General features: G+C 34.3%; 1 protein-coding gene across 1 annotated transcript in view; it reads right to left on the reverse strand.

Annotated features, from left to right (window-relative positions):
• Positions 1–22,113, reverse strand: part of BRD9 (bromodomain containing 9) — a gene marked incomplete at its 5' end in the record, with an annotated part of 23,681 nt that extends 1,568 nt beyond the window's left edge. The window contains 14 exons of the mRNA XM_009697775.1: positions 1,032–1,134; positions 2,480–2,551; positions 3,013–3,051; positions 4,707–4,818; positions 5,641–5,773; positions 6,535–6,630; positions 8,418–8,493; positions 10,850–10,982; positions 14,054–14,229; positions 15,000–15,110; positions 17,128–17,272; positions 18,215–18,275; positions 20,061–20,193; positions 21,893–22,113. Coding sequence (XP_009696077.1) covers positions 1,032–1,134; positions 2,480–2,551; positions 3,013–3,051; positions 4,707–4,818; positions 5,641–5,773; positions 6,535–6,630; positions 8,418–8,493; positions 10,850–10,982; positions 14,054–14,229; positions 15,000–15,110; positions 17,128–17,272; positions 18,215–18,275; positions 20,061–20,193; positions 21,893–22,113 — 1,611 coding nt within the window. The remainder of the gene's footprint in view (positions 1–1,031; positions 1,135–2,479; positions 2,552–3,012; positions 3,052–4,706; positions 4,819–5,640; positions 5,774–6,534; positions 6,631–8,417; positions 8,494–10,849; positions 10,983–14,053; positions 14,230–14,999; positions 15,111–17,127; positions 17,273–18,214; positions 18,276–20,060; positions 20,194–21,892) is intronic.
• Between the last annotated feature and the right edge of the window lie 321 nt (positions 22,114–22,434).

Here is a 22,434-nt window from a genome sequence, read left to right on the forward strand (position 1 = left end):
TCCCTTCTCTTTGGACTGTCTTCAATGCAGACCTTGCTAACTTTGCAAGCATTATGATAAGAAATAATGTCATAAACTCTCTCCAGAAGCTAAGTAATCTAGAAATCCAATTATTTACAGAAAGATCAGAGAAGAAAAATACAAGCATCTTTCAGTGGAGCAAGAAATTCACAGTAAGATTGATACGTCTAAACATTATCTATAAAACAGATAGTATTTTTTACTGAACTGCAGTAAAATTAGTGTATGACAGCATAATCAGCTTACAATTGCTTTTCAAAGAATACTGCACCTCTGGGAGAAATCTGTGGAATTTTTTTTTTTTCTTTAAGCTTTCAATTACCTTGGTTATGTTTTATAATAGATAGTTTGGTATCTTTCACATTCTGAATTAAAAGTATCATAAACCATAAGCAGTAATTTTTTTTTGTGATGACATTTTTGGAGACATATAACCAGCTCAGCAGCCTGCAGAAATGGGAACATTACTTCTTGTAATATTTAAAGAACACCTACCAAAGACATTTATTTGAAACAACATCCAAATACTTTTATACCACTGCTTTATTTGAAGCTAAAGTCTTTCCAACACCGGAAGTTTCTTCTGATTTGTGTTTTAGGACATTTCAAGTGGTGATACAATTGAGTTTCACGTACTTACCTACTTTCCAAGTTATTTCAAAAGACAGCATATGATGCAATAACATTTCTGAGCCAAAGCTCCACGTTGATTCTTAAAATTTATGTTACTATGAACACATAAAAAACAAGCAAAGCTATCAAAATTGTGAGGTACAAATACTTTGCTTTCTTCAGTGGTACACGAAAAGCTAGCTTGGCTGGCACATGGATGTCTCAAAATAGACCAAGGTTTCATTTATCTTGTACCAGCCCCAGACTTTTACCTACATCAAATGTAGACTTATTACTACTTTTTGAACACTTTTTTATTCTTACCAAATCCAGCCGTTATTTTGCCTAAACGATGCAACTGAAACATAAACTGATGGCTTGTATATTTAATTACTTACCTAACGAACTTAACATAGAAATATCAAGAGATACATCTGAATACGGTTTCATAGAGAGAAAGTCCAAGTCAGAAGTGTTACTGTCTCCAGCAGATTCTCCAACCTATTAAAATACAAGAAACAAAGTCCAGCAATAGTTACACACTGTCATAATAGCTTTTTAATGTTTAAGGTAAACACACGGATCCATACCCTCAAAAGTGCGCACCACAACACTTGAGACTGGAGCATCCAGTCTTGGCTAACTTGCAACTCACAGCTCAAACATGGTTCCAGGACAGACCAGTCATAGGAAGGGCAAACAATCTGCAGGGTCATCTAAGTGTCTTTCATCTCATCACCTGGGACTGTTGAAACCAACATTACTGAATCCTACATGCTCAGCTCATCCCTGTCTCATGGCAGAACCCTGGCAGGGAGAAGTATTATCAGTATCCCCCATCATGAATCACTCCCAGATCCCCTTTTCTCTCACCTTCTCAATGCAACACTGGATTTATTGCAATTTTTAGTATGTGACTAATCAAACCAGTAAGGCAGGCCTCCCTACACACAGTATCAGCTGGAGCTGGTCTTTCAAGTATTTTTTCTATACATTTGGATAATGAAATACAGCCTGCACTACAACAATTTCATTTTTTCCATACCTGTTGCAGTACTGCTATGTAATGGCAAAAAGTAAGAGATCAAAGTAAAAGTCATCAAGTTTCAAAACACACCCTAACAGAATTCTCTGAGGTTGTCTATTCCAGTAGGAGGAATAAGACATGCAGGTAAATACACAACCAGGTATTATTTTTTAGAAAGAGGGAACTTAGCACTTTCATGAATTATAACCAATTACCTTCTAGAGAAATACAAACCTTTCCACAAAACATAAGGAATATCTATAAAACTATAAATTTTATTAGTTGCTATAATTTAATCCATATAATTGTTACGTGAATTGCCATGGAATACAGTGCATATGTTCCGTTGTCACAAATAATTTCCAATGTAAAACCTGTACCACTTAAAAGAAAGATTTGATTAGTAGCTGTGAAAGCATAAGATATGCATTATTTACCCCTATTTTCTAACACACATTTTCAAAGGATGCGGTAAAACTGATAAATACTACTGTTTTTTCTGCTTTTACAGCAGGTTGAACCTCAAATACTCATCAGCAGATCCAAGTATCTTTCAGATTCCTAAGTGGTCTTTCTGAGATCTAGTTATGCAAGCTGAATTGAACTAGAGCATATAGAACAACAGGACAAAGCAAGCCACCAGCTAAAACAGACTGAGTATCAGAAAATCTATTTTAAGTACTGAAAGATTATTGTAGATACTGTAATTTTAACCTTCTACCTCAGAGCATGCATATTCCTGCACTGAAACAAAAAGAATGCCCCAATTTTATTTTTTTTTAAAAAAATTTTTTTTTATTTACACACAAACTATTTTACCATCATCTGTTTGGAAGAATCCGGACAGGCATTACGCAACTTGTGTTCTTCTTTTATGAGAACTGGCAGAACCTAAAGAACCAAATTATATTTAGATCTTAGCATTTTACAGCTTATACTTATGTTTCCTAAGAATACTCTTAGTTTGTGTAATTTACTGGTTTACCATGATGAGATCCTAGGCCACCAGAGAACACTATCATGTTTTGTGATGTTTGCATAGAATCTTTACAAAAAAATAAAGACTAGCTCTTCTCCGATGGGTGACATAACATAAACAATTTAGAACTAACCAGGACAGCCTCTTTAGGACTAACTTAACAGCCTCTTCTTTATCATATACTCCACTTATCAATCTTTTCTGTATTATTATACAGAACAGATGCACATTAAATAAAATAAGGAATTTGAATGTTGGAAGCCCAGAGAGCATCACTTCCTCTACTTTAAATGCCAAGACACTTTTTCCAGTAAAAAAGCAAGAAAAAAATTCCCAAAACCCCAAAAACAGACTGAGTATCAGCATAACTTACCTTAACTTCATCCAGTGGCTTTACTGGGATGTTTCGCCTCTGGAAAGAAAGAATACTAACAATTACTTTTAGTCAACATAAGAGAAAGACCTCTCCCTTGTAGAATTTCAAGTATATTCCAACTTCACACACAAAACGGGGCTAGAGACAGCTAACTTTTTCACATATCTGTAATGCAATTACAATGTAACAGTTACTGTTTTGAAATATTTTAATATTATGCATGTTAACTAATCTTTAAGTCCCCTTACACTATTTCTTCTGCCCATAAACTTTACAATCAACTGCAGTAGCTTAGTCATTACTTCAGTAACTTCTGATTCCAAATCACTAAAGGTTGCACTTTCAGAGATACTCATTCTTACTCAAATTAGGCAGCACAAGATACTCCAGTATAAAACACCATGGCATATCATCACTGAAACACATTTAATTGCACAAAATCTTCACATATCCACATGTCACAACTGAACAGCATTTCTAAGGGTAAAAAGCCATTGGCCATCTGAAAGATATTTAGAAATCCTTGTTTGGAAAAATATTCCTAGAACAAGCTGGCAAAAACGGAAAGGCACATCTTTTATTTTAGAGCTAAGTTCAATATGTTTTATACATACATTTCTAGATGTAGATGAATATTCAAAATATTGTTTTGAACTTTCAGATTTTTTTTGGAACTAATCCTTTACATTTCTTCCTGTTTCATATACAATCTTTTTCCAGTACGGATTGGAAAAAAATACCCAGAAAATTCTGAATGTTCCTTTGTATTTTTCATTCTATTGTCTCCTTTTCCCCAAACATCATCCACTCTATTCTACTTCTAAGTCTGCAGAGATTTAGCATAATCTCATTTCCACCATGTCAGAAAGCCTGAGTGCCTTCCAGCCTCCCCTCTGCCTCCCTTTCTTTATTCTTGAATCATTCAGAATGTCATCATTTTAAAGAGTTGACAATTATTTCAAATTAAGAGTGGTTTTCAGAGTGAAGATAACATGAAACAAGATTTTGCAGTTTCTGGTAGTCTATTTTGTCTTGGGAGTGTAAACTTTCCCACTAGAATTACACATACTTCTGAGAAAAATCTCTTCTCCAGTCCTAGTATGAATCTCCTCAGTAAAGTGCTTTTGGAAATAAGTTAGAAGTTTTTCCTTCAGACATACTACATGAATTTAAAAGTTAGCACCGTTGGGCAACAGATAACTGTACAGCAATATTAATCTATTCTTCAACATTATTTCAATGTTCCAAATAATTAATCCTTCCACAAGGAATACGTTTTGCATTTAAATTAAGAAAACCCAAAAAATCCTTAACAAAAGCATTGCAATACAACTCAGAGGCGGATACATAAGTCATGGCATGGAGTCTCAGGGCTGCCCTAACACCATTCCGTTGGTTGGTCAATCCCCACCCCCCCTCGCTATGTTGCACCCCTGCTGCCTCTTCCTTTCCACAGTCACACAGTGAACCACATGGGAGAATTGATCTAGCTGGAGAAAAGAAAAAAATTACTTCTCTGCTGATTAATTCAGTTTCTAACTTGGCTCACTGCACGGTTGCATGAACAGCTAGGCCTGCATTGCTTAAACTGACAGTGGAAAACAAAGCATCTTATACAATACTAAAAAACCAGAAACAGTTCCATTCTGGTTTTGATGAACTTGTGACATTTCTGTGCACCAAGGACACACCTGCTTTAGCTGATAAATAGTTTTGGAATGATCTCCACTAGTGATCTGGTCCAGAAGTTCATCTACTATTTTCTTGCTGTAGTTTCCAGCATCCTTCACAAATTCTTGTAAGCTAGTAGGAATGGAGATATAAGCATTACAGAAAATGTTTACTTTCATTAAAAAATACTTCAACTTACAGTATGGTTTTCCCCAATGATGCTGTGTTACACCTACATTTTCCTTGTTTAGTCTTTTATGCATCAGAAAAGCAATTAAGGCCTTCAAGATAGGGTGGTTTTTTCCTTCTCCCCCTCCTTTTTTTTTTTTTTTAAATGAAAGTAAATGTATGTGCAAACTTGTTTTTCACAACTACCAGCAAATTTTCACTTGAACCATCATTAGTAGTGGGTTAAAAAAAAAAAACAAAAACAAAACACAAAACCACACACACAAAGAAAAGAAAAAACCTTGTGATTAATTCTTTACGGCCAAGACTAACAATTCAATGAAAAGTGGCATTTTCCTTTTCAAGTAGCTTTAACTGTTTTGAAACTCCTTGAAAAATATCACTGTTTTAAAGTCACTGAAATCTATTACATGCATATCTAAACCTACTTAGTGCTGGCTTTAAAGCAAAATGCTCAATCTTTAGCAACTTTTACTATCCTATGGTCAAAGACCCTAATAACAAGATCCATAACAGCCTTGCAATAAAACAGGGGAACTTAAAAGTGCAAATGAAAACAAAACAAAACATCAAACGCAAAACCAAAAAAATCCCCACCAACCAGGATGAAAGCTAGCTTCAAGTTCTATAGTGAGTTATTTTTAAAAACATTTTAGAAAAAAAAAAAAAAATCAGGATTTGGAGGCTCCTATTTGACATTTAGTCCAAATTGCTTTTCATAAAACTGCTATGAGAAGCTGGGCCTCCTAATAAGGAAGCACTTACCTTAAGGCACACTGTATCCCAGTTTCATCACCATATGCTGAGTACAGGAGCTCCATTTCATCTGATTTCAAATCATGAAATATAGAGTTGTTTTGCATGGAAGGTGCTGTACTAGCACTTGTAAGAAAGGTTACTAGACAGGTAGAAGAAAGAGATGACAAATGATTAACACAAGTGTGAAAGATCACTTGGTGGGGGAAGATTCTGTATCTATTTCAGAAAACAAAAAGTGCAGTGTGCTTTTTCCTCCAGTGGAAATCAAGAGCAATATCTCAAGGACACTTCCAGACTCTAGAATTAGCACAACTATTTTAACCTTATAAATAAATGTACTTATACTACTGGAAAATAAAGAACTAAGTTAACCACCCCACTCCCTCAAAAAAAGATTCACCTCCCCGTCCTCTTTTATATTTCTGCTTTTTGTGTGTGTCTACTTCACTGTTCTTTGCCAGTAAGTTTCTGGAGAACAGATTAGAAACTATTAAAAATGTCAATAATAGTAGAAAAAACATCCAGTTTATGAAATTCTTGTCCTATGATACAAAAATGCAAATGACCAAAAGGCTTTTTTTTCTCAACTCTAAGTGCAGTTGCTCAGGAAAAATTATCTTCTCCAGAGAAAACGGAGCACCATTATTGGAAAGCTTCTAGTGTGGCTATAACACTAAGGCAAAAAACTGATCCTTAAACTCCTAATTAAATTATGTGTAATAAGCAAAAAAGTCAGTTTAATTAAAACTGCATTCTGCTGAAAATGGAATAATTATATATTATAGAAATACCCAAGTGAACTTTCGTTTGGAGATAGGTATAATCTGAAACTATTTTATATCAAGGAATTGCTCAAACATTTAATTAACACGAAGTTAAAACATGTTATTTGGCATTTACCTTTATTTCTTCGTTCATCTTTAAAGCCCAGTGTAGTGAAGCCAGGTAATAATTTGCTTGACAGTGAACTCAGATCCACTGGGTGAGTCTCTTCCTCTAATAATTTGATTGAAAAGAAGATAATAATTTTTAGAAAAGCATTTAATCTTTAAAAATTACTTATAGTGAATATTTAGATTTTGCTCTTTTAAAAAGTGGCAGTTGCCATAAAGGTTAAATATCTTTTAATCTGTACCTTAACGACAGGTAGTTTAATTCATGTTCTCCATTTAAATTTCAAATACATTATGTAAATATGTTTCCATCTCTTATTCACAAAATCTATGGCTTGCTTGGTCATTTCACTTTTAAAGTATACAGCAGCACCTGAAATTCTTTTAGTAGTTGATTCACAAACATTCAAGATCCAGATATTATGAACCAATAAAAGCAATTTCTTATGTTGACTAAGTGGTAGTTTGTCTAAAGAAACCCAGACACCACGTAAAGAACCTTGTTAAAATAATTACCATTATGGCTATAGCAATACTTCTCTCTTTTGAAGTTCTGAGAACTGCTTAATTAAAATGGTTCAAATAATTTGGAATATGCTTCTAAACTAAAAAAAAAAAATATCCCAACAACATTTAGAAAACTTTGTTATTTTAAATCTCTCTGGGTGTTACAGAATCTAATGGCAATTATGCTCAATTACTGAACAACAGAAAGCAAATTTATCCCTAGAACCTTACTAGGATTAAAAAAAACCACAAAAAAACTACAATAAAAATTCAGATTATATTATTAGCTGTAAACTAAGCGTAACTAGTATTAACTAAACAAACAATCAAAAAGAGATTCTGGAGCACAGAAACATCAGGAAGCAGTACAGTACTTTACACCACGCAGTGAAAGCTTGCCCAGCTTCCGTTACCATCACTGTTTAAATTTTCAGTGGCATGACTTCAGAGGTGTTAAATCACATTCATTTTCGTATTTAATTTTTTTCAGAAATAAGTAATGGTATGATAGAAGCCAAAATGCTCAATTTCATTCCAGAAAAATCTACTACAAAATGAAAAGGAATTTAGACAGTAATAAGAGCTACAGGTTTGTATTGCCAATCAAAAAAAAAATCAACAGAAATGTGACTAGTCAAAAGGGTTCATGCACTCATCAGTGCAACAATAGGTAAGCTGTGAATGAATTCCAATCTGAAAAGGTGCAGAGAAGGAACTAAAAGTTCTAAAAAGTGTTAAATCAACATGACATACAGCAGCATAAAGACTATGACATTTCAGTCATTACAAACTTTCAAAACTTTTGCATTTTGAGCTCAGAACTAAAACAAGTGGAAAGCATAAGACAATATAAATAATGTATAGTAGTAATACAAACAAAAACCCACAGAAAAGATCAAGGAACTACAGCAAAACAATTAAGTAAACCCTAATTAACTTAAAACTGAAATTTAGCTAATAATTTAAATTAGGAAATAAAAAAGGTAGAAGATGATTCTGAATTTGTGTATTGGACATTTACATAGGATTACAGCACTTTCATTCACCTTCTGTCTATTAGAATTTAACACTACAGGGTACTTGGAGTGAAAGCCTGTCTTCCAAGTTGTAGCAATGTATAAGTGCTTATAAAAAGATACTATTTTACCTTGTCACTGTTGGCATTAGTAAAATGGAGATGATCTGAAGAGGGAAAATTTGAAAGGCAAAGAGAATCATCTTATATTGGAGATACTAAATATAGCTGTTGAGGACAACGGTTTGGGGAATAATTTTTTTTTAACTCGTCTGTACTACACACGATCTGTATGTACAGTTAAGACTTCAAAATGTGCTAGAATATTCAACATCAGAAATGTTTGCTTGAAAGATTATGGTATTTACCTTCTGCTTCTGGATCAGACGAATTTACTACACTAAATAATAAAGTTCCATCTCCATTTTTTTTCAGATAACCAATCTGTAAATAGAACCACAAAGATATAGAAGTAATAATTCAAAATAGTCCAAACTTAAGAAGGAGTTGCTTACTTACACAGAAAACTATAAAAAGCATTTTTAGCTGTACTCAGATCTTGCACTCTGGTATTCCCTTTTTAATATAGGGAATCTTGAGTCACAACTATTTATCACCACCTAGCAAATGCTTCAGAAGAGAAGACTTAGGAGTAAAAGTTTGTATATCATATATACAACTCTTTATTAATCTTCCTAAATCAGATCTAAAGTTTGCATCCAAGACAAAAACTATAATTTGTACGCAGCCAGGCTTTCTGACTGCCAAGTCTAGAACACATTTTCTTTTTAGAAGCAGAACCATAACTCCTATCTACAACATACGTCACTGTTTATTTTCAAAACTAGACTAAACTGCTTGTTTTCATGTCTCACTCAAAACCTTCTCTAATTACAAGTACTTTTATGAACACACTATCAAATTCTTAAAGAGGAAGAAGTGCTGTGACAGACCTATCAGAGCACACAAACACAACATTAAAAAGACAGCCAGAGATGTGAAAGACAACAGAACACACTGAGGTCTGTAAAGATAGAGCCAGAACTGATGCAACAAACTAAGCTGATGTCAGAAACTGACTACCCATGAATTACGCAAAAAAGACCTTAACTTCTCAGTAAAGATGGAAAATGAAAACTATACTCTCCCTAAAGAAATATTAGTAAATACTTCCAAGCAAATTGAACAATAAATCTCTCCCCTATTTTTTTCCCTCCTTCCTTCTTAAAAAGTTTAAAACTCTTTCCATACATAAGGCCAAAGCCAATGTTGGCATATAATAAAAACAGAGGTGACAAATGCTGAAAAGAGAATGAACAGGAACAGTATCTTCAAGTGATGATAAAAGTTAACAACAGCTGAACTCTAAGAACACGTCAGTGTTACCTAGATTCAGTGGGATCTGCAGTGGGTTGTCTAGCTCATTAACAGCTTAGACAAAAGGTGCACACCTAGGACAACTCCTTCTTGAACACTGCAAAACTGACTGCATCAGCATGAAAGGGCTTTTCAGTAAAGCTAGCAATTAGCAGAAAACTGGTATTGTTTTAAAAGGTTTTAAAAAAGCCACTCTTACTTTGGATGTTTCAAATAGCATTCAATCATAGCAAGTCTTCTAATTATCTAAAGAAACAGAAATATACTGAAGAAGCTAAACCTTCTCCCACTGTTCTTTGAGGCTTTCCTTTCTAATCCAGTTGAGCCTAAGGTGACTGCATAACAAAACCCATTGTCCAAGAAACAGACATTTAAGTTTGAAGACACAACTGCTACCACTAGTGTTTCAAAGCAAATGTTTCTTCTGCAATGGTTGTTAAAAAAAATAGGTGGAATATGCAGGATGTAGCAATATCCTGATTCTTTTTTCGACTGCAGTGGTCACTAGAGTATGTGACAGAATGAGAAGTGACGACAAAGACGGTAATAAGACTTCACACGATGCAAGGGAAACAGAGTAAACATATCTCAACATAGGCCTGTAGCAAATGCCTGTAGCATTCACTCCAACCCTAGCATGAAATAATGAAGGAATCCACCATTATCACACAGCTAAGAAAAACACAGCTCATAAACAGATCGTGCTGAGAAAACTGCACTAACAGTATCACTGAGCTTTTCCTTCTAACTCTTGGAACAGCACAAAAACCAAACACATGGCACAGTATCAGAATCATGTTCAAGATAATCAAACCTGTGGTTAGCCCTGTTCAAAATTCCAACATGGACAAACTACTGCTATCTTCTCCTAGTCATTGAAGGACGTCTGTATTTTGTACTCATGCAAGAATGTGTTATAGCTGACAGCTACTAATTCTAGGTACAAAACTACAAGAGGTTCTGGACTTCTCATTGAAAACAGTAATTCAACATTTAAAAATTCCTGAATTCCTTAATTTGGTGGGGGGAAATCCTAATAACCCTTCAACCTATGCCAAAGTTCGCTTTTTCTGAGGTTGCAACAATAAGAAGAGTGTGATGCTATTTTAATCACTTTCAATGCTAAGGGTTGCAATTAAAGAAGTCGGATTCAAGACTGAGCAACATTTCAATGTTTTCTGCAAGTGAATTTCTGAAGATGTTCAACACACAATACAACTTGAAATCCATTTAGGACACTCTACAATGGGCTTCAGTGGGAACTAAATGATAGACAACAGTCGTATTGCTATTCCACACAGAACATACATCCTAGATATTACAGTCTCAGAAAACATCATACTAAAGCCTGTTTCCTACAATGAAACAAAGCATTCAATAGTCAGACACAAAATAGAATTGTGAACTTTGTTGTGCAGTAGACCTTGCTGTTGGGTAGATATCGATTGATCCTATCCCGAGCTTCATCTGCTGCATGTTCCACTAGTGCCAGGACATGTTCTTCAGCAGTGCTATCTGTCAGGCTGCACGCATTTCCCTCAGGTTCAAATATGCAACTAAGAAAGAGAAGAGCAGTAGTTGTAGAAATTAAAAGCTAGAACAAAACAAAGGGCTCAATTCTGGGTTTGCTAAATAGAACAATCAGTCCCACTCCTCTCCCAGTGTCAGTCTACTTCAGCATTTAAGTGGAATTATAATAATCACATTAGGAAATTGAAGTTTTGCAGTAGAAGCTGAGAAGTACCAAACTACTGAACTTCAAAAATTTAATTGTTTCTGTACCTTGATGAAAATAAAGAAAGTATTACAAAACAGAGATTTGGAGTAAAGTTGCATTAATACAAGGTGAATGCCGTATGCATTCTTAGTGTCCCACATACACAAATATGCTATTTTCACAAATTCCAAATAGAAAGATACAGAAAAGAAATTACATGATGAGGAAACAGAGACTATGTAACTCTAATCTGAGAAAAAAACACCAACAGGCAGCATTTATGAGGATTATGTTGTTTAGTTGCTTGGAGAAGTAGGACACTGCTCCCAGTCTAACAGGGAGTCCTTTAATTCTTATGCTTGTTAATAATGGCAATTAGTATTCCTAATCAGTATCAATCACACCATTCCTTCTCATTGAAATAACAGAATTTAACATTTATCTTTCAGCAGATCCCTTTCAATTAAAACACCAAAATAATAAAAACATAACAAATAAGCATTCCTAAGATGGAACAGGATATATCTTAGCTATTATACAAAATTAGAGAAAGACAGTATTATAAGGGGAAGTGTGAAGATACCATAGGATATGGCAGTCTTCATTACATTATATATTTAAAATAAACTTTGTACATCAAAATCTTTCAGGGCATTATATGGACATTAGACACTAGGGCCAAACACCTTAGGTACTGGGTAGAGCATCTCCTCACACCAAATCCATTTCTCTCTCCTGGGTTATCTTCTTCCATTTGCTTAGCTAAGAATTTCTCTCTGTATAGAGATTCAGATCCGATACACAAGAAAGTTTTGCTATTAAAGACAATAAAAAGATCACAGGATCATACTGTTATGAGACAAACGTGTTATACGACTTTTGCTTCATTGAAACTTTAAGAAAGGGTGTACACAGCAGGAAACTCCTCAACAACAGGTACTTTCTATCACACTCTACAGAGTACTTAATGGACAAGAATTTTGAGAGAATGTTCAGAAGGTTGTAACATGCTGGACAAAATTTTCAAGAACTACTTAGATATTAGGATGTCTAAGTGATCAAGTCACTTTTCAAACTACAGTATAGAGGTCTAAACTGCTTTAACACTTTACAAACATTGACTTCAGCTCTTTCTCTGTTTTTAACTGTAAAATATGAAGGCATAAATATCTGCTATTAGGTTCAATTCTTCCCCCAAAGCTCTTATTGTACATCAAAAAGAATAGTATCTATCCTATTGATGCCAAAATACAAGTGTTTAAAAGGTCAATTTAATAAAAAAAAACCCAAATAAATTCCAACTACTAAGTTACATAAACACTGAAAAGAACAGGAAAGTAAATTTATACCACAACTGATTGCCAAGGACACTGGTATCAGGATAAAATTACAGGTCGGTTATTTTTAACTATTTGAATTGTATGTTAAGGTAGCTATTAAAGACAGAGCAGTACTATACTGCTCGGCGGTCTCAATTTCTTGCTCTGTTAGCTATCTGTATTTGATGATGATCAAACAAGAAGTGGCGAAGTACAAAGTTATTCCTGTAATAGAGTCTACGTAAGAATTAAGAACAGAAAATCTATTGTCCTGGGCACCAGAGAAACCAAATCATCGTCTCTTTTAAAAAAAAGTCAAACCAAACTAACAAAACCCAAACCACCTCCCCCCCGCAATCAAGTCTTAACATTAATTCTTATACACAATCCATTAAACAAAGAACAAATTACACGTTGATAATTCTGCACGATACAGCAACAGATATGTTTCTGTATGCTGACATTAGAATAGTTCCAGCCAAAAAAATTACTCAGTTTAAAATTATTTTTGAAGATACATATTGCAGTCTGCTATTTCCACAAAACAACTACATTAAAATACTACTTCTTCCATCAGACTTTAAGCAGGATTACAAAAATCCTTGAAGTGTAACAAAAACCGTGTGGCTAATTAGAACTCTGAAGTTCACTTTTAACAAAAATGAGAGAGCATGAACTTGAAATAACAAGTTACATTTCACTTTTTTTGCTTTGGATGTTTAAGAAAGAAGCCTGCTGATCATATCTACATGACCAGGTTATTTAAGACATGACTAGTAATGTTCTGTTACAGTTTTATTTTCATAAAATTCCAGTTGATATAATGCTCTACAATTTAAAATCAGCATCTACCCTATGATGTCTACATAAGAACACTAAACAACATGATGAGCTTGTAAATCAGTTTCTGGTAAAATCTCCTCATAAAATAGAAAATAAAACCCTTTAATTTGACTAAAATTAGATTTTAGCTATAAAAAGATAACTTGGTGACATGGGAGTGCCTATTAACTGGAAGATAGCTATTGCACTAGCAATGTATTTTACAAAGAAGCTTAATAAGGTTTCACTGGGTAGATGTTATCATCTGCTCCAGAAATAATCTCCTGTACCTCTATATCCTGTCAGATAAGACCAAAGTTAAATAAAATAATTTAGGGGCCACTTTGCTCTCCTAGAAAGATACTGTTAGATTTTGATACAGTCATTCATTTCAAGAAGAAAAAAAAAAAAAGGACAAGATATGAAAGGTAGTTGTGGCTATGTTAAAAATGAAAGAACATTTCAAATGATCATGAGAAGAAACTACTCATTATTTAATATAAAGAAAGATAAAAAAATCTGTATGTACATTAACTGTAAATGTTTTAAAGAATATGCAGTCATTCTTTGAATTGTTTGTTTCAAGTTGGGAATCACTGGGTTATTAAACTAGTCCTATAAACAAATAAATAAAATACAATGAAATTGCCTTTTTATCCTATGGACCACAAGGAGAAAGGCTGAAAGGAGTTTTTATGCTCAATTCTTTGGCTGTCTAATACTACAAAAGCTGCACCAAACCAGTAAGCATGCCCATTAAAACCTTTACCTAATAACTTCTTTATTTTGCTTTTTGGATTTCTTGGCAGTCTCTGCTTGTACAGGAACAACTTCAGGGACAGGTTCCTCAACTGTTGTGTCTTCATCACCCAAAAGAGCTGCCTGCTGAGAAAAATCCATGTCCTGCATAAACGACATGCTGCGCTTCAAAGCTAACAGCCGTTCCTAGAATCAAAAAGGACAGAGCGGCAGGGACTTAACCTTTCCCTCATAGCCAAGATGCTATGATAATGGGATGGGATGGGAATGGCCATGGCCTTATTTTGTTCTTAATGCCTCGTTTCCAATGGCGATGCAACATGATTTGGTCATGGTAGCATGGCATCAGAATTTCTGCAGCCCAACTATCAAGAGAGAAACAAACAAACAAACAAAACTGCATATGCAAAGACAACTGCCTATTTTACACAAAACTTACCATAACTGCAACACATGCACACGCACGCGCACACACACACAGCGCAGCTCACCAAAATAACTTCATTTTACAAGCCAACAACTGCATTTGAGTAAAAAGTGTGTTTGCATATGGTGCATCTGTGAAACCCCTGAAACCTCCCCTATACCCATCACCTTCAAAAAAGAAAAACTTTCTTGTTTATGCAGAAATAAAACTTAAATGAGATCTTGTTTTTAACGTTTCAGCCAGAAGCAGTATTTTACAGTTGAGTTTTATATATGTGGATCTTAACTGCTTCCACTGAGGCCAGTGCAAGAAGCTCCTACAGAATTCAGTGGTGCAGATAAGGCTGAGAAATAAGGGTGTGGTTATAACAAGAATGCTAACAAGCCCTTAAATATAGCAGCACTAACAGGCTCTGCTATAATTAATCATAGATGGATGAAATAACATTTATCATTGGTATTATGTTCCCTTTAAGTATGATAAAAAAATCCAAAGAGTTTCTGCTTTTTGTTTTTAATAGGTCTCTTACTTTGCTCATCATCTTAAAGCCTGTGTGTAGTATCTTCTTTGCTAGCTTGTAGTAAACAGTATCTGGTCTGTTGTAAGTCATTGCATTATCACACATCAGTTTAAAATCTGCCTGTAAAATACAAAACAAAAGAACTGTTAAAATTTCAAACTCCTTTGTTAAATGACTGGAATATACCATTCCATCACGGCTGTTCTGTGAAAAACACAGTAACATTTTAGCAGCAGGCTCATGGAGTAAAAGCAAGCCAAAAGGTAACACAGAACGGCAAAGGTTTGAGCCCTTTTTGCTTCAAGATGCTCAGTTGTGCTTGGAATTGGCTTTCTGGTTATAAAATAAACCAAGAAACTTTTCCCTGAATGCCAGACATAACATTTCCTCCTTATGCAAATGGACCAAACAGAAGAAATGGAGAAATTGACAGAAGGACCAAGGCACTAAGGTAAGTATTTTTTAGTGTTTTTCCCGCTTTCTAAATCAGAATAGAGTTGAGAAATACAATGAGATCAGAAAGATACAAAGTGTCTTACATATCATTTTAATTCTAGTAATTTCACCACTTCTTTGGTCACTTGTACTAGAAAAAAAGCAAAAGAAGAAAACTCCAAAGCATAAGGAACAGCCTTCTGGATGCCCACTGCATGCAACAAAGGAACAGAACAGTCAAGTCTGATTTTGTTTTCTCCTTTGAATGGTTACCTATCATACATAATTTCAAGTAATTTCTACTGATGCAAGTTCCCAAAACAAAGGTGCAACACTCCACTGTAAACAGAACCAAAAAAATTTGTTGGAGATTGCAAAGCTTTTTCTAGGGTGCCTTTTTTCTAGTCACATGCTACTGATCTGTAAAGCATAGAAAGCATTATTAGAAGCTCTATGAATTAAAAAGATATTGTTACATGTCTCTGAAAATTTCTGAAGTTGGAAAATCAATAACCAAGAATCATGCAGTAGTCTTTCCAGGTACTTCAAAAATTGGATCCTAATAAATTAACCTGGCACCTGATTTAAGAATATATTTTTCTCTCTTCATAACTTTTCAATATTTGCAACCAAAGATTGCAACCTTGCCTGTAACTAAATAGAGCCACAGAGCCCCCATTCCAACTTCCTTTTTAAGTTGCTGAATAAAACAATACAGCAAGCCAACAGAATTTAGAGACCTGAAGGCATGGTTAATAGCAATGCTATTATGAATCCTTACTATTTCCTGTAAATCTGTATACTTTTTTTGAAAAATAACGCATACATAACACAGAATAATCTTTGTCAAAGCACCTATAGGAAATATAAGCCATTCTTTGCTCACCTTGCTAGACCTTTAAAAAGAAGAAATTAACACTGAGAAGCAAGCCAATGCTCTCTGCCAAGTCTACTGTTGTACCAACACCACTCTAGAAAACAGTAATACTGAAGGCAGCTAATGGAACTTCATGAATCAGTTAAAGAAAACTCCTTTCCTTCCAGGAGCTGGCAATACCATTAAAAGATTTCTTACTGCACTGTCTGTAAAACCACAATGCATCCAAGACAGTATTATGGCAATAGCAATACACAAAATAGCTAAGGCAAGTTGCCAATATATTTGCCAAGTAACTTTCTGCCAAAAGACCATTCCAAATGAAGTTATATGAAAACAGGATAATTAAAGGTAAAAAATACACAGTTGTTATTGAATCTTATACAAAATGCTTCAATATATCCACAGTTTTCTTCAAGACAGGTCAAAATTGCCTTTTAATCAATCTAACCAGATCTAGATTAAAAAAAAACAAAACCACACACAACAAAAACCCAAAACAAAGAGCTCCACATTCTTCAACTGCTTTGTTATAGTCTTATACCTGTTCATGTCTAGCAGCATGAATTCCATAGAACTTCAGAGCATGTTCTTGGTTTCCACAGCAATTTGTAGTAGACTATAATAGAATCTGACAAATATAGACCTTCCACAGTGAAAAACAAAGCAAGAAATCCATTCTAACACACAGATTATACAAAAGTGCTCAGTTCTGAAAAAAATGCATGTTAAAATAATTAATTTAAGAAAGGCTTCTACAGCTAAAAAGAATCTTTAGTTTTTTACTAAAGAGTTCTGAAATAACAAAATCTCTTATCAACTCACCTTGAATTCAGTGACTGATTTGTATTCATTTGCTGCAATCTTTTCCTTCATCGTACCAAAATCCATGGGGTGTTTTATTATCATGGAATATCCGGGCGCGATGGCATCCGTGACTGGAAAAGCAAAAAACCCATGAGGATCTTTCCTAAAAATAAAAACAATACATTTAATTTATATCAGCAAACAAAATGATCGCTGTTTTCATACCACATTAATAGTATAAAAAGAATAGTACTACTTAAAAAGAAAAATCACTAAAAGCACTCTCATAAAATATAAGCATGTTTGAAAAATTTCCTGATACATGACAGAATTTTGATTACACATGTCAAATTTTTGAAAGAGATTCAGTTAGTTCTTGAATTACTTATTTATTTCTTGTACACTTTCTGTGTCTCTAGCTACACTCCAAATGGGTCTTCTGGCTTCACTGAGTAAACCTCTTCAATTCTTGTTCATGAGATCCTCTAAAAATAACTAGTGTTTAATATTTTCGAATTAGTTGTGAATTCAGCTTATCACTATCTAATAAAAAAAGGAAAATGAAAGATTTTGGAGTTGGGGTTTTTTTTTGTTTCATTGGGGTTTTTTTATTTTTTATTTTTTAAACATGAGGTACAGGATTAACATCTTATGGAAAACAATAAAATAAAAAGCCTCTTCAAATTAAGAGGATTATCAAGTAAGCAGCTATGAACTTGCTTTGGTATCTGACAATCTGACAGAGGACACAGAATAAAATGAAATTTCATGAGAACAGTTCAATCTTTTAAACTGTTAAAATTCATAACTGTTTTTTGATTCCTAAACTAAGTCATTAATATTTAATAAATTTATAATGGCAACATACCCTCTCCCCAAAACACTTCCCTGGCAAAAGCTAGAATTGCATAGCTGGTGATAATCTTCCTCAACCAATCTTTAAAAACTACCAGGTCTGACGGAGTTGCAAAGCTTACCAAACATATTACAGCCAGTCTTTAGGCACTATTTTCAACAGAAAACCAGGATAAGAAGTTGTAAAGTAACACATATAAACATGCATTAGACACTGTTGACACATCTGTAGATACAATACGCTTAATACCTTTGAAGCTGGCGAAGGAAGTGTTCTAGTAATTGCTGGATCGGTGTGCTCTCATTTTCAGCTGCAGTTTTGAGAAGGAAACACAGATAAGCACAATGAAACAGAGTATAGGTATATTATTTATTTAAAAATATAAATACCAGAGAGAAAATCTTAACTACAAGTACAGTTTATACTGATCTGAAGGTCAATGAGATATGGATTTCAAACCAGAAGACTATCAGATTTCTAAGCATACAGTAACTATTTCTTTTCCTTGACTACTTATTGAGTTTTAACCACATTAAAAACTAGCAGACATTAAATCAGATGTAATACTAAGTCCAGTAGTTGTAAGAAAACATATTAATAAGGTGAAAATAAGGTGTTAATTCTCCTTTCCTATAAAAAAAGTAAGACTTGGTTGCTCAAATACTGCAGTTGGGAAATCCACGTTCTTACAACATGTTATCTGTGCAATTTTAATGGTTTCTTTACCTAACACCCATGCAATTAGCTTCTCTGAATCTTTTCAATCAAAAAAAAAAGAGTGACAAATAGACGCAGATTTGCTGGCAAGAAAGGTACTGTTAACTAGTATTTCAGTTCCTGTACAGATTAAACAATAAACACTACACATTAATTACCTGTTCCATGCACCTACTTCAGAAAGACTGGCTTTAATGTGAAGTTTGAAAAACTAAAGAAGCAGCATGCTGAAATCTAGAATTAGAACTTCAACTCTTCATCACAATAATGGAGAGACATTTCCCTTCTTAACCAGAACAGGTTAATTTATATGCTTTCGAATGATACCTTGCAAGCAGATGAAAATAGAAGCCTTGCCAATACAGAGACGAGCTTTTAGCTTGCCAGTTTTTCAAGGGTCCAAGACTACCCAGAGACATAAAGCTTTGATCAGAAAATTTCAGTTACCTCTATTAGATCACCTTTACATTTGATGGACACCATGCCTCAATTTAATGTAAAAATTAGAAAATTATTAGAAAAATGTAATAATTAGAAAAAGTTGTAATTGGAAAATTTGCCATCAAATTATTTGACCAGTCTTTGGAACACCGCCCATTGACAAGACTCACAATATTCCTAAAGACTCAACTTTTTGCTGCTAAATTCCATTTCCAGGTATACGTGTACTGGGATTATGACATATTTGAAAATCCTTGTAAGTAAAAGTTTCCACTGGATAATGTTGAGTTTTAACTATCAAGCAATGGCTACAGGTAGAGAAAGCATGCAAAATCCGAATAGATTAAATGTGCAGAAGTTACCACACAAAACTGGTAAGTATTTTGGCTAGTGATTACAATTAAAGAAGATTGGTAAATGAAAACTGGCAGGGACTATGGTTTTTAGAGACACCCTATCACAACTTACTGCCATATTTTTGATGAAAACAGAGATACTAATATTAAAACTTAAAAAAGACTGTAACAACAGCTAAGCAGTCTCTACAAGATTTTTTCCCTTGAACTGAGCAAAACTTAGTTTCAGATATTCTGACCACTGTTTTGTAAATTCTGAGAAAGTGCTAAGGAGAAGGAATGAGAAGTTTATGCACCATAACACTTTTATGCCAGCTTTATTCTGCCAAGTAACAGGAGCCAGAGACAGGTGTCCTTGGCAAGTTCAGCCACAGGAAAACAAACCTACTAAAACCTAGAAGCAGCAAAAGGCATATTGACTTTTCATATAGTAGAAAGTTCTGAAAGTTGGAAAAAAATAAAGTCTCTAGATTTCAGCAAATCCCCATTGAAATTTTACATTTTGGTATCTCTGATAAAAGGTTTGTTGTGTGTGAACTTTTAAAAACAACCAAGATGATTTAATTTTTCACACTGCTCACCTGGCTGAGTTCTGCATGCTCTGACAGGACGATCTGGAGGAGGTTCAACCTCCACTTTTTTCCCAGGATCAAAATCATCAGTTTCTCCTTCAGTGTCACACTGTTCTTTCTCCCTTTTCCTCTTTTTCTCCTCCTAGCACAGCAGGAAGAACACAGATTTTAGAAGAACATATTTGGAAAGTATAATCCCACATACCAAAAGGTAAGAGATAGTGATTTTTCGTTTCTATATCTGAGTCATAATGTGGTTTAAACAATAGTGCATACATTTTCACTGTCACTTTTCAATTTTCTTCTCCGATCAAAGTTAATACTGTTCACCTTCTGCCTCTTTGTATTTAATATACTATTGTTCTATCATTAGTTATTGTACTTTTACTGAAAAGGATGTTAAATTCTGAAGCTATTTATATGTAAAATTGCATGATAATAAGCTACACCAGACAGTGAAGAAAGTTAATTTATTATTCAGTAAAGATCAGTCTGTAGCTCTGTGGTTTTGTTGTTTGCTGCATTAAACACGAATCAATGAAGTACATGATAATTTCGTAAGTCTACAAAAGAACCATAAGAAATGCTCTGTAACAGTGGTGGCAATTAATGATCTCTTCCTGACCTTCAAAGCAAAGGCATGCCCAAGTCATTCCTATAACCTCACAGTTATTATTGATGTTCGCACAGAAAAACATACTTTCATTAACCTCATTTAGACTACGGTTTTGTTACTTATCTATCTGTTAGCTTCTTTTGCATGCACTAATAATGAAGTTCTGGGAAAAAGAAAATCCAAATGAACCCCCCACACAGACAATTTAGCAAAGGCAAAATAAATAATTTGATTTGATGTTGCGAGATCTTGTATTAAAGACAAGTTGTTTTGCGACATTTCAAGTCCCAGCCTTCCTCTTAACTGAAACATTCGAAAATGTTTGTACAAAGAAAATTTTCCACTATCTGCCCTGTACTCAAGAGCTTCTGAATGATCCTACAACATATATCACTTTCAAGCAATACAAGGCTAACAAATAAATAAATTCAAAATGACAAGTTAGCTGTACACACATACAAAGTAGTACCGAAAAGCTGTCATATGAGAACAGTAAAACTACGTGACAGGAGAGAATTAAAAAAAGCAGATAGGTCAGAGAATCATTAGTACACAAACCAAATACTACTAAAACAGAATTGTACGGGTAATTGTACCGTCAGTGCTTTCTTGCTGATTTCAATCTAATTCCTAAAGGTTCAACACAGACAACTAAGGTGGCCACACCCTTTTCTACTAACAAAGCCACAAAGTCTAGCATGCAGGTTATTCTAAGCAAGAGCCAACAAGACTATTGTACCACAGCACTCAACAGATCAGATTTCAGAAAGCTGTTAGAGTAAGCATATCAATTTCAATGTTCAATAACTGGCATATCTCAGGTACAGAAATGCAAACTAGATTTATATGAAAAGCTGAAAATACCCTCCTCAAAAGATAGCAAAACATGTTTCTGACCTGGCTGAAATACAAAACATTCAACTTAAAAATGGACGTAATCACACCTACAAAGACAAGAAAACCAAGCAATTACAAGAAACAAGCTTTTACTTCGTTCAAAAAATCACCACAGGGAAATCTCTTTTAAATGGGAGAAATACACTAACTCACACAGAGGAGTTTTCTACATTTGTGAAGTGCTGTCTCCAAACAATAAGCTTCTTGCAACAGTCATTTAAAAAACAAAACAAAACCAACAAAAAACCAAAATCCGCCCCAGATTTTAGATTTGATAAGCAAGCATGAAGAAGTCTGGTACATCTGAATTTTAAAAGTCACAACTTACCTTTCTCTTTCTTCTTTCCTCATCATCTAAATGCTTTTCTTTTTCCTTCTCAGACTTTTTTTTCTTTTTTTTCTTCTTTTCTTTATGTCGTTCTCGCTCATGATCTGATCTGTCATCATAGTAACTAGAATCATGCCCTGATCCAGAAAGTTCAGTCACTTCACTTCCTCCAACTTTAAGTACCAGTTTTAAAGGTTTTTCCAAAGGTTTATCCACGTAATCTAAATTAAAAAAAGTAAAACATTTTGTAAATGCACATGGAAATAATAACATACAGCAACCACTGATGCTTCTTCTAGAAATACTGTTTACAAGAACTTGCTGCAGTTTCAAAATACATGCAATACATTTGAAGAGAAAAATAATAATTAAGACTAACAAATTCAAGTTAAGAAACAGGTGTTTGGTGGATTTTACATCATGATTTTCCACAAATCTGTAATACGTAAGGAAATAACTCCTCGGCTTTCCCTGAAAACATCGCAAAATCCTTATCAGACTAAGGTGAAAGCAAGCATCAACCAGTGCAGTAAGCGGAATCC

The sequence above is a fragment of the Cariama cristata genome, unplaced genomic scaffold (genome assembly GCF_000690535.1).
Source record: "Cariama cristata isolate BGI_N322 unplaced genomic scaffold, ASM69053v1 scaffold11353, whole genome shotgun sequence".
NCBI lineage: Eukaryota > Metazoa > Chordata > Aves > Cariamiformes > Cariamidae > Cariama > Cariama cristata.